The sequence below is a fragment of the Typopeltis vanoorti genome, chromosome 18, assembly GCF_054136105.1.
Source record: "Typopeltis vanoorti isolate ZY-2024b chromosome 18, IOZ_Tvanoo_1.0, whole genome shotgun sequence".
In the NCBI taxonomy this organism is placed as follows: Eukaryota; Metazoa; Arthropoda; class Arachnida; order Uropygi; family Thelyphonidae; genus Typopeltis; species Typopeltis vanoorti.
Genome location: NC_143566.1, coordinates 26,633,510 through 26,647,630, shown reverse-complemented (window position 1 = coordinate 26,647,630; position 14,121 = coordinate 26,633,510). Strand labels below are relative to the sequence as shown.

The following is a 14,121-nucleotide window of genomic DNA, read 5'->3' as shown; positions in this document are numbered from 1 at the left end:
CTGATGACAGTTTCCTCATTTAAAAACACCTTGTAATACTGAAATGATATGAAAAGCTATAAAGTCATCTATAATCAATGTCTTAAACACTGATCACCTCATCATTCATATCAAGTAAATTTCAATGCTATTGAAAACAAAGACTTGTCCCATTACCCAGAAGAAACATCCTACTTCACCTCCTCTTTTGATAATGCTCTGATTTACAATCAACATCAGTTTCCTCTTAAGCTAACTTTTGATTCTAGCTTTGATTTAAAACATATTAAATCGACAATCCTTTACCTAAACATAAGTAAACAGTTGCATATGAAGCATTGTCACAACTAGGCCACTTGTATATAGAAGCTGTTGACTTTGCATCGACTGCCTCAGCATCCTCTTATGCAAAGGGTTATTACCCAGACTTTTTTATTCCTTAACTTAGATCTAATCAATGGGAACCAGATCCAGGAGGATACATGATTAAATCAATTTAGAAATCATATATTTATTATATAAAAATAGAAAATTGAAAGCATTAAGGGAAGGGCCACTACTAAGACTAATTTTTCACCTTTATTGAGGTCTCTTCAGTGGGAGCCAGGCCCAGAAGTGGAGATACCAGGCAGAAGCAATGGCGAGGGCATCTTTACCTATAGGAGTTGCCAAATGGTGTGCCACCTTTTTATTAAATTACTCTGGATTTAGAGAAAGATGTTGAAAGTTTATTTTTCACTTGGTTAGACTATAATAAATTTAGTTTAATCCTTTATCCAAGTGTGAGCAAACAAAGTTTGTGCCTGAAAATATCTTCAGGACTGGGGTAAGGCAGTACAACACAGGGCAACTCATAGCAAAGGTGGACTGAGATAGGAGTGATGTTAGCTCGGACCGTGCTAATAAACTTTCAACATCTTTCTCTAAATCCAGAGTAATTTAATAAAAAGGTGGCACACCATTTGGCAACTCCTATAGTAAAGATGACCTCACCATTGCTTCTGCCTGGTATCTCCACTTCTGGGCCTGGCTCCCACTGAAGAGACCTCAATAAAGATCGAAACTAGTCTGGGTAGTGGCCCTTCCCTTAATGCATAACATTATACATATCTGCAAGGAGATGTGTTTTGCATTATGGGAGATACTGAGATAGGAGTGATGTTAGCTTGGTCCACCTTTGCTACAAGTTTCCCGGTGTTGTACTACCTTACCCCAGTCCTGAAGATATTTTCAGGCGCAAACTTTGTTTGCTCACACTTGGATAAAGGATTCAACTAAATTTATTATAAAAATAGAAAATGGTGTATCAACATATTAAATTCTCCAGACCAGAGTTTGAGGAAGTTTTTACAAAGTATATATCCTTGACAAAAAAACTATATTCTTGTTTTAATCCTTTACCCAAGCATAAACAAAGTTTGTGTGTGAAACATGGCCAACAACCTCTACACAGAAATTGAGAAGATGCATCACATACAAACTTTTCTTGTATGTGATGCATCTTGGTCTGTCAAGCAAATTTGAGAGAAAGTTATACATGAATTAAAGGATTAAACTTTACTAAACTTCACATTCATGCACAAACTTTGTGCAATAAGTATAGTCAAGTCAACATACACAAGTCATGAAGATATTTCATGCAAACTTTGTTTGATTATGTTCAAATTAAAACAGTAGTGTAATTTCTTATCAAGTAGAATATACTATGTGTACTACACTGGTATCTGGTGTCAAAAACTTAAGGATGAAGACTATTTCTGTAGATTACAACTGCAAATTCAGATGAATCAGCTTATCACAGTTTGTATAACTGATGGATACATATTCAAATTTTTGAATTGCATGCAAAGGAATCACATGATAGCACTCTACAGGATAAAAGGCAAAAGGCTGCAATAAATGTTTTTTTTTGAAGGAGGCTCTTTTTGTGAAGGAATAAAGTTGCAAACTTGGATGTCTTGTATGTCTCAAAGACATCATGTAGATGATTTCACATGAGAAAGAATTATTGGAAAGCTTGAAGTAGGTTGCAAAATTACTGATATTGCCAGTTTGGAATTTCACATAACATTGTATCCAGAATCTGGACAACATTTCAAACCAATGGATTGTGTTCCAGGCATTTGCTAAGAGGTTGCCCTTGCTCTACCACAGAACATGAAGACAGATTTTTGGTTACAACCACAAAATGTAATTGACTCATCACAGCAGGTCAGCTCCATTCAAGCACAGGTACATGGATATCTCAACAAACTGTGGCAATACGTCTGTGACAAGTAGACCTATACACCCAATGGCCTGTAGTCTGCATCCCTTTATCCACAGCTCATCATAGAGACATTTTCAGTGGTGTTGTATCATAAAAATGGATCCAATGGGCTAATGTACTCTTTACAGATAAGAGTCCTTTTAGTCTTTCCTCTGATTCTAGATGACACTTGATCTGGCATAAAAGTGGTACTGCTTACCATTGTGAGAATGTTCTTGAAAGGGATAGATAGAGCAGTATTGGAGTCATGGTGTGGGGAGGCATTATGCTTAACAAAAGCACCAAGCTACATGTGCTGGAAAAAGGGACTATGACTGGTGAAATATTGCAATGAAATTCTTCATCGTCATGTCAATTGTTCCTTGTGCTGTAGGTAAAGAATTCATTTTTATGGATAACAATGCCACACCACATTGTACACTAGCTGTGGAGACACTTCTGGAGATCAAGGATATTAATCGAATGACTAACAGCACATTCTCCAGATCTCAATCCCACAGAACAAAGCTGTTCAACCTTAGGTAATCCAAGGGCCATATTAAAAAAAAAAATTTACCCGAAGGCCGCATCACAATGAGTATCCAGTAATTTGGTGTGCAGCAACGACACAACCTCGATAGCTGAACAAACGAACAACACTAATCACGCTCATGGGGAACGCCCAGAGCATGCACGTTGGAACAAAACAGTGTAAGAATGCTTCTTTGACACATCTAATATTTGAAAAACACATGGGTATATAGTGATGTAAAAACACCAAATAAAATTACCAACATCGAGATCATCGATTAGTGATAGAATTAAAATACCTAATACACATTCGATTCAAATTGTTATTTTATTTTTTCACTTGTGAAAATCAAAATCCACAGGTGGGTTGCACAAAATCACACTGCAGGCTGGATGCGGCCTGTGCTTTGAACAGCCCTGGCATACAATATGGAGATACATTGCTGCTCAAAATTTCCCTTCAGAAAATAAACAAGGCCTAATCTTTGCTCTGAAGGAGGAGTGGGCCAGTTTGCCTCAAGAACTGTTGAATTACTGATGCTAAGCATGATATGGCATTGTGAGAGTTGCATCGCAGTTCAGGGTGGACATGTTCCATACTAAAATTTCTCTCTGCACAGCTTTCTGTAAGCACTGTACATTAATTCCTTAACTATGTCCTCAGCAAATTTGTAACTTTTGCCAAGAATGTACTGCAATTTAATTTTCACAAAAATTATAACACATTTTTTATGTAATATAATTCATTAGTCTTGGCAATAAAGTTATCGACATTTGGCTGTATACATGAAAATTCTTTCACACACAGGTAAAAATGTAGTTCGTCCTTAGCTTTTGGACCCAGTGTATAATATAATATGGTGATACACTATTTTTCTCTTTGTATATAGAAAATCTCTCTTTCTGGGTGAAGCTCCGACTGACAAAACCTATTCAATAAAGGTCGAAAATGGTATGGATAATTGGATAACGATCCTTCATGATGGATAGTGATCTGCATAATGAAAAAGCATTAATGGATAAGGAAGCAACAGATATGAAGTCACCAGCCTCTATATACAAGTAGACTAGTTTTGAAGATGCTGCATGTGCAAACTGTTTGCTTGTGCTTGGGTAAAGGATATTAAAACAAGAATATAATTTTTGTTAAGTATAACATACTGTATAAGTCCTAAATCCATTCAGCTTCAAATACTGTTCTAACCTTTGGGTAGGCTCGTGCAAATCATTCCTAAGAATTCTTGATTATATACATAGAAGAGAGCAATCCATTTAATAGGTAACCTATTTCACAGGATCACTTTCTCATAGATGCTCTGTTTCTATATTATGCTCTGCTAACTGGCTGCTACCATTCCTCAGAATTCCTTTGTGTGAAAACATGGGCGGCCATTGGTCAACTCCAAACATAATGAATCAACATCTCATCTTCTTCCATCTCTGTTCTTTGGAACAGCCTTCGTCATATTGTTTTTTTCAATGAATACAACCCTAGCTTTTCAAGAAACTTGTTAACAGATTATTTCTTTCTCCTTAACCACTTGTCCAAACAGACAAGTGGTTAAGGAGAAAAAACTGCAGTGTCATGAGCTCTCAGACATGTGAGATAAATATATAAAAATTTTAAAAAAAATTCACTACAGCAAACTCTCTACCGTATCGAATCGTTTTAACAGTTCCTACAAGTTTGTTACAGTAAGAGATAATCGTATCCATCTAAAATTATAGATTTCTAACTTTAAATACTTGGATAAAGGATTATATATTAGTTAAATATACGAGGGCAGTCTGAAAAGTTCGGTGAATGGTCTGATATCTCAACGGCAAAATGGGCTAGGTGCGCATGCATGCACGACTATCCAGAGGCACATAGAAAAGCACCACCTAGCGTGGAGTACACGGGCAGTTGAACGTAGTCAGTGTGAGAAGTAGGATCACAGTGCAACAAGTGACCATCAAGTTCTGCGACAAATTGGGGAAGACGGAGACGCATGAAATGTTGGTGCAAGTGTACATGACGGAAGCCATGAGCAGAAAATGTGTTTATGACTGGTTCAAACATTTTTGCGACGGGAAGGAAACAACTGAGGATGAGCCACGTTTAGGTCGGCCATCGACAAGCAGAACCCCAGACATGATCGAGTGAGTGCGACAAATGCTGGCACAAGATCGGCGACTGACTCTATGACTGCTGGCGAAGGAATTGGGCATTAGCAAGGACACGGTGCACACTATTGTCCACGAAGATTTGAGTAAGCAGAAGATCTATTCCCAGTTTGTGCCGCACAAGCTGACAGATGAACAGAAAGCAAAACAGATGGAAACCTCTGGAGATTTCATTACCATGTGTGACCAGGATCCATCCTTTCTGCGAACCATCGTCACAGGAGATGAGACCTGGTGCTACCAGTTCGATCCAGAATCCATGCGTCATGAAAGGCACACATTTCGCAGACATGGCGGCAATCCAAGAACGTGTGACAGCGGTTCTGCGATCGATTCCTAAAGAGGCCTTTGCTGACAATTTGCAGAAGCTTTATGAACGTTGCCAAAAGTGTGTTGTGAAGGATGGCAATTGTTTTGAAGGCCAATAAAGGTAATTTGTTTGTATCTTCTGTTTTGTTTTCTGATGCCATTCACTCAATTTTTTAGATGCACCTCGTATATAGTTATATAACTATATTTATAGGCAAGTATAACCAAGTGAAAAACTTTTCCACAATTATCTCTGAACCAGCATGTTTTAATAACGAGGTGATACATCTTTTTTGCTACTTCTATATAGAAAATATATGACTTCAGCATTAAGTCAAACCTTAGTTTCTTTCTAGGTCTGGCTACCATTGATAAGACCTCAATAAAGGTCAAAACCAGTCTGGTACTGAACTTTTCCATAATGTATAGCAATATACACATTTAGAAGGAAATATGCTTTGCATTATGGGATATTTAATTTGAGTGCACACTGAAGAGATCAATCCACTTAACAGGTAACCTATTTTGCAGACTCACTCCAGTCACTTGATTTTTTACTCATTATATCTTGTTAACAAACATATATATATAAATATTTGTTAACAGATTATATAAAAAAAAGATATATTTTTTTTGGGGGGGGGGACCCAAATCATCAAGACAATATCTATCATACCTCTCCTTGAAATCCTTAACAGACAAAGCACTCAACTGATTCACACAACCCATTCTATTCATTCAACACTCTCCAAGCGAAAAATCTAGTTCTCACAACCCTGCTAACAACACTCTTACCCACCTTCCAGGGATGATCTCTTGTTCTTCTCCTTGAGTGCTGAAACATTTCCCCTACATCAATCCTCTAAATTCTTTAGCTAACTTCAATGTTTTTATCATATCCCCCCTTTTTCACCTATCAACCAACTTCTGCAATCCACAAACCCTTAATCTATCCTCATAGAGAGCATTGAACAGACCACTCACCATCTTGGTCATTAGCCTCTGGATCCTCTCCACCACCTCCTCACCAACAAGAAACCCAGGTGATCAGACCTGAGTATAGTAATCCAGATATGGTCATATCAAAGCTTTATAAAGCAGAATGATGGCTTCCTTATCTCTGCTTGTTAGTGTGTTCTTCAATAACCAATAATCCTGTCATCCTGCTACTTTAACAATATGACCTCTAAAAATTCAGCTCTCTGTCTACTACTATTACCCCCAATCATCTATTCAGGAATAGATGAAGCAAATCCCTGGCTTCATCTATTCCTGAAGTACATTTCCTTCAATATGGTACATAGCTTGTAATCTTTATATCCCAAAATGCACAACTTTTCACTTTTCCATATTAAATTGACATCCATTATGTTTTGCCCATACTGAAATGCCTATTTAAATCATCCTGCAAGCGCTCTACATCACCATGACTAACTATTACCTTACCTAACTTTGCATCATCATCAAACAACTGAATATTATTTTGGAGTCAAGAGATTCATCGTGGGAGGACCTTCCTCCCTTCAAATTATTTTCTATATCATTTATGTACAAATTACAGCAGTGGTCCAAGCACAGAGTCCTGTGCCACACCACTAATCACCTGCCTTCTCCTGGATTCTGCTTCTCCGCATATTACTTTTTGGTATCTGTCAATCAGTTACTCTTTTAGACATATCACCACCTTCATATCCACATCCTATTTGTTGAAGTTTGCATAACAGAGTTATGTGGTATCCTGTCAAACACCTTTGCAAAATCCAGCAGTATCATCATGTTGCCATCCCCTTTATCCAACTCAACTGTCATTCTATTATAAAAAAAAAAGTCAGTATATTACTGAGGTATGACCAACCCTTCATAAAACTGTGCTGACCATCAGGAGTATCATATTCTTATCCACCCATTTTAGGAATGTATAATTGATCACAGATTATATAAGAAAATTTAAATGAGTCTCAGAAATGCTCCATATCCAAACACATTGTTAGAAAAAAAAAACAAGGTTTAATTCTATACCAAGTTTGGTCTGTATTTATTAAAAATCTGACAAATGCAGATCAACTTTTCCAGCACTTTTACTACCAATCCTGAGATACTGATTGGTCTATAATTTGTTGCCACAGATCTCGATCCTCCTTTATGCAAAGGAATTTTTTGCCCTACTTCCACTCTCTTGGGACTTTGCCATAGCTAGACTTAAATTAAACAGCTTAGTCAAAGGCATTGCCAGTTCCCCTGCACATTCTCTTAAAACATGAGCCAATATCCCATCCAATCCCAGTTGTCTTTGCATTCAGATTCTGCAACCTTGAGTCATTAGAACAGTAAGCTGACAAAGAAAATTGGAAAAAAAAAAAATTTACCTTATTGGAGATCGAACATATAACAGAGTTTATAAAAAAAAAAAAAAAAAAAATTTGAATTAAGTGCTATGCATGCAGGAGAACAAAGCTAGTTATTGCTATCACATTCCGTGGCATAATGCATGTCATATCCCTGATCTGCATTTGTCAGATTTTTAATAGATGCAGACCAAACTTGGTATAGAATTAAACCTTGGTTTTTTTTCTAACAATGTGTTTGGATATGAAGCATTTCTGACACTCATTTAAATTTTCCTATATAATCACTGTGATCAATTATACAGCAGTTCTGCTTTATGACAAAATACTTAGTGGCCTGAATGTGTGCATAAACTACTTTATATAAACTTATTTTCATTAAATAAGGAAAAACATTTATCATAAAATCAAATAAATGTCATACTTACCAAGTATAACAATGTATAATCATCCCAGAAAAGTATCACCATAACAAGAAGGTACAATACCTAGGAAACACACAATGCATTAATTATTAAAGAGAACCTTTGCTAATACACACATAATTACACATGTAATATATATTTTTCAAATATAGAAAAAATTATTTTTCCATACTTAAAGCAAGTTTCAATTTGGTCCCAGTGATTCAACAAAAGAGATTTCCCAGAATAATCAACATTTTCAAAGAAAACCGTTGAATATAATAGCAAAATAATATTGCATCAATCCTGCCAAAATACTTAGTGGTCTGAACTTGTGCTTAAAACTACTTTTAAGTAGTTTTAAGCACAAAAAAAAAAAAAAAAAAGGTGAATTTACACTCAACATTGACAATATTTCTGGACACTTATTTATCATAATCTATAAGCATGCCCTTATTTAAGAACTCTGTCTACAGGCTCTTCAAGTACATCATGCCAATACCTACACTTGTAAAAAAAAAAAATCTGACTGGTTAATTCAGTAATCACAGACACAAAAGAATAAGAAATAAAAAATACAGTGATACCTCAGCTAACGAAGATAATTCGTTCCGGAATCATATTCATTAGCCGAAACGTGATTTCCTGAAGGTTTCTATAGAAAATCGTTTAATTCGTTCCGGATGCTGCCTACTATTTAAAGATAAGTTTTATGAAATTGTAAAAAGCACACTATAAAAGGGCAAAAACTCACCAAAGGTTGAGATGAACAGCTACCCAATTAGATGAAGGAGAATGGAAAGTAGAATGAAAAACTGACGATCTTTACACTATTATATACACTTTATTAAACTGAAAATATGTACACAACATTTTTACTATTCTTCTTCCAAATTTTCAAAGTTTATTCAAGGTAAGTGTCCTCTTCTTTAGTAGCTGGCCTCTGTCTCTTTGCTAAAGGAGAAGTCAAAAATCTGTCCAAAGTTGATTGAACTTCTCTTTTTTTCAGATTGTTTTTAAAGTGATTCAGACACTTGTCTTCAACCAAGGCACAAAGTCTGTTCATTTCAGCTTTGTTGGGATGCCACTTTGTAGCCAAAGACTGAAACTCTTCCCAGTAGTACAGCATTTTTTTAATGTCACTTGTTGGCATTCTTCCCTTTTTTATTGCTGTCCTCCTCCTCTGATGAGAACTCTTTATCTTCCTTGTCTCTTTCCTGATTCAGTTGCTTTTTTAACTCTTCAAGATCTTCTGTTGTCAGATCTTTTGAGTGTTCTTCAACTAATTCTTCTACATCTTCTTCATTTACCTTCAAATGTAAAGTAAAAATAAATCCTATCACACTTACCTCTCGCATTCACAGCCACACGGAGCGTGCACCATACTGACACTGGTATAGTTTGCTCACTGTTTGTAGGTCCCTGCTTCACGTCTTTCCAAGAATAGTCGATTCATGCTGAAGGGGAGAAAGAAATGAAGGATGTCCGAACTGGTCGCCAACACGTGAAATCATGTGCTTTATAGGTAAAATTTTCCAACTGTTATACAAGCAACATAGTTAACTACAATAATCATAAAAGAGAAGTTAATTTTCCGACACCGGTAATAATAAACACCTCATCCCACTATACGGACTGATTACCCTATTATCAGAATGGATTCTCCTTTTTCTGAGATGCACAGAAGTGTCGAAGGATCTCTAATCGGTGAGCGAACTATATGAGGCGTCTCACTTCTCGCTGTCTCGAACGTAAACAACCCAGTTGGGTTGGTGGGTCTCCTCTATGTGATGTGGTCAGCTCATTTCTTTGTCACGCACATACAGATGAAAAAGATAAGCTCCTGGGATAGGCCGACCGTTTATGTTAGTGCACGGATCCACTAAAATATTCGCTAGCCGAATCCATGTTCATTAGCCGAGTCCGAAAAACAGCGAAAAAATCTTCATTAGCCAAAACATTCATTAGCAGGGTCACTCGTTAGCTGAGGTATCACTGTAATAATAATAATTTTCAAAAAAAAAAAAAAAAGCACAAAAATATCTCTGCTCTTATAGTAAATGGAAAAATGTACTGCATCACCTATGAATAAACCTATATCATGGATGCCCATTAATTTGAAATTCCACCTCATCTACACAAAGGATGTTTTTTCCCTTAATTTTCAACTGATATTATTTACATAAAAATAAATACATCTGTATACGACTTGCATTACTTTATGGATGTTCAAAGACTTATTTAAGTTAAGGGATATTACATCCCATATTGTTTCTTAGCCGAATAAGAAACACAGAGTTTCATGCCGAATATAGTAGAAACTATATAAAGTTCGGCGATTCCAAGCGTGAGCAAATACCTGGATATAGCAGCAACTGACCCTTAAGGTAGTGCAAGCTGAGGCAACTCATGTCAAAGATGGAGCAAGCTCCGATCACTATTCTTGATATTTACCCATAATGTGAACTTGGCTCCTAGGAGCTGTATTACTGTTCTACATTATGAGAGAAGGTCACTACCCAGACCGGTTTCAACCTTTATTGAGGTCTCATCAGTGAGTAGGTAGACCTAGTTAATACCAAGTTTGTAGCAAACAGAACCCTTCTATGAGTATTGCCGAGAGGTGTCCTAATAAATTATTAGATATATGAAGAGCCAAAGGCTTCAATTCGGCGACATATGACTTGTTTAAGTTAAGGGATATTACATCCCATATCGTTTCTTAGCCGAATAAGAAACTCAAAGAGTTTCATGCTGAATATAGTAGAAACTATATAAAGTTCGGCGATTCCAAGCGTAAGCAAATACCTGGATATAGCAGCAACTGACCCTTAAGGTAGTGCAAGCTGAGGCAACTCATGTCAAAGTTTTAAATATTAATTTTGCCTATTACCGAATATCACATAATTTCCTGATTTATAATAATCAGGAAATATGTATATTTTCTGATTTATAATAATCACCACATAGTTTCAGTATCGAAAAATTAAAGTTATGTGGAACAATTACTAGAGAAAAACAACGAATTAAATAAAAACTGTACCTATGTTTCATAACAGTTTTCGGGTGTGTGATAGTGATGCAACAGTGGGGGGGGGGATTAAACTATCAGCGGTGAAATAAAGTTCAATTCTATTTTAAAAAGAAATGAAATTCACATTTGATATCCATATTTTATGAATAAGCAAATGTATCGCTTACTTTAAAAATTGGAGAATAAAATATCTGAATTATGCAGAAAATATCTACATATAAATTTAAATCATAACTGTTAATTTCATTTTGTAATGACCAATTATACAAGGAAACCAAGAAAGTAAAAGTACAAAGAACAGTAGATTACTATATAATATAAAGAAAAAATTTAGTGATATGATTAAAGAATTTCATGTTATTCTCTATAAAGCAAAGTTTTATAGAGTATGATAAAGCAAGCGTGTCTAAAGGAAATCTGTGAAGTATTATTCGATTTCGATGGTTTTTGTACAAAAATAAAAATAATATAATCTGGAACGTCGGCAGCCGGTTTTCTTTTCTTTTTTTAAAAGAATATTTCAAATAATTATCGTGAATTAATTTTTTCGAGAACAAAGAAAAATGTTTTGTCTAGTAAGCTATTAGAAAAAAAATTAGCACGCAAAAAAATTAAAAATGAAATTAGTTCTCCAAGGTAAGGCAATATTTAAGTGAAGAAATTATGCAACATCTTTATTTTGTCCAGACATTAAAATTGTATTGTACAATAAAAAGAGAAAACAAAAATATAAATAATTTCTCTATTTTTAGTCTATCCTATATTACTAAGATCCAGTTACCCAGCATAGAACAAGGAAGTGCGTTTCTTGTTATATTAAACTGAGAGGCAGCTATGAACATGAGATAATCCGATTAACCATTCTCTTCAGCGTGAGGGTTTATCACACCTTCTAATGAACATGACGGTCAAATTGCACTTCTTATCCCAGTTCTTTCAACAGGTGGGCTGAATCATATCCAGATTTAGCTGGACGTCTATAGATGTCCTAGCCGTTTGGGAGGTTAAAGACATTTATACTGAAGCACAAGACAATCACTTATGGCTTTGAATAGAAAAGATAAAATATTGATTTTTTTTATACTCCATACTACAAAAAAAAAAAAAATAATAATAATAATAATAATACCCCATCTTAATGGTGAAAAGCAAGAAGAAATTGATACCAGATCAGTCGACACCCGGGTCATTAAGGACTGCGTGAGATGTTGGGGATCCTGGGCACAAGTGGGCTACAGGACCCAGCTCTACTTGCTGGGTAATCAGGGAAAGAAGCTGAAACGTGACCGGAAGAAACCAAATGTAAAAAAATGGACTGTTGAAGAAATCAGAGAAGTTATGAAATGTTTTTACAGATCAACACCAGAAAAACGGGGTTTTAGAAAGCGTATGCATTTAATTTGGAAACAAAAATTCCCTGAATCTGCAATAACAGAACAAAAATTTATGGACCAAAAGAATTGCATTTTCAATAACAAAATATTTACTGAACTTTAGCTGCAGCAGTTATGTAATAAACCAACAATTACTCTGGATTAGAGAAAGATTGTTGGAAATTTTTTCACTTGGTTATACTACAAATTAAAGATACCAAGAAATTATATACTTAGTTTAATCCTTTATCCAAGTGTAAGCAAACAAAGTTTGTGACCTTTATTGAGGTCTCTATTGAGACCTCAATAAAGGTCGAAACTAGTCTAGATAGTGACCCTTCCCATAATGCATAGCATTATACATGTCTGCAAGGAGATGTGCTTTGCATTATGGGATACTAAGGCAAGTGATATGAAGTCATACCACCTTTACCACGAGTTGCCCCAGTCCTGAAAATACTTCAGGCACAAACTTTGTTTGCTTACACTTGGATAAAGGATTAAACCAAGTATATAATTTTTTTGGTATCTTTAATTTGTAGTATAACCAAGTGGAAAAACTTCCAACAACCTTTCTCTAATCCACAGTAATTTAATAATAAGGTGTGACACCTTTTGGCAACTGGTATAGGAAAATATGACCTCTGTATTACTTCAATCTTAGTATCACATCTGGGTCTGGCTTCCACTGAAGAGACCTCAATAAAGGTCGAAACTAGTCTAGGTAGTGACCCTTCCCATAATGCATAGCATTATACATGTCTGCAAGGAGATGTGCTTTGCATTATGAGATACTAAGGCAAGTTGATGTGAAGTCATACCACCTTTACCACAAGTTGCCCCAGTCCTGAAAATACTTCTGCTGCAAACTTTGTTTGCTTACACTTGGATAAAGGATTAAACCAAGTATATAATTTCTTGGTATCTTTAATTTGTAATAAACCAAAATTCCAGTAATCAGGTAGCTATATCTAACTTGAATTAAAAAATTGAACTCAGTAAGCATCAAGCTGACGACAGATTGTTTTGACAGAAGTTCAGTGTAAAATGAAGTCAGGGATATAGGAATCTACGAACTCCATAAATGACTGTATAAGACAGACTATCACCATTAAAAATTTTACATAAATTTAAGCTAAAACAGCTCCTCTTAGATGCAAATACTGTGATAAAAATCATCACAACCAACAATATAAAAGAAACAAATCAGTTCCTATATGAGCACAGCCTATATCATTACCATGAAGCTTGGCTGCAAACTGCAAGAACAAAAGCCGAGGATGAAGCAATCTGCACCATGAAAAGCCCAGTTGGAAAAAATTCAACAAACTTCAAGCTGATCTGAGCGACTTAAAGTTTTAAAGAAGGACAGTTGAAAAATAATAACATCAAAAACAAACTGATTAACATACATAATTTGGCCAACAAAACAATTGTTAAAGTTACCAAAGAGCTAAAACAAACAATTATAGTGACTGCACAGAAAATTAAAAGATATGAAGCAAGAATGAATGAAACTAATATGTACAAAATATGCAATTTCGACAGAACCAATGTCAATTCTTTCAGTCTCTGAAGAGAAATATAAATGTAAACAATCATGGGTCAAGTCAATCATTAGCACTTGGCAAAGAAGAACTACATGGATTTTGGATAAAGCATCTAACCAGTCTACATGATTGAATGGCAGAACAATTTAATTATTTATTGCAGTCAGGGTCAGTGGAAGACT

General features: G+C 35.5%; 1 protein-coding gene across 1 annotated transcript in view; it reads right to left on the bottom strand.

Annotated features, from left to right (window-relative positions):
• LOC150096561 (transmembrane protein 208) overlaps nt 1–14,121 on the bottom strand; it is an 89,904-nt gene that overhangs the window by 46,095 nt on the left and 29,688 nt on the right. Inside the window, exon 3 of the mRNA XM_090408470.1 lies at nt 8,007–8,066. Within this exon, the coding sequence (XP_090264596.1) occupies nt 8,007–8,066 (60 nt within the window). The remainder of the gene's footprint in view (nt 1–8,006; nt 8,067–14,121) is intronic.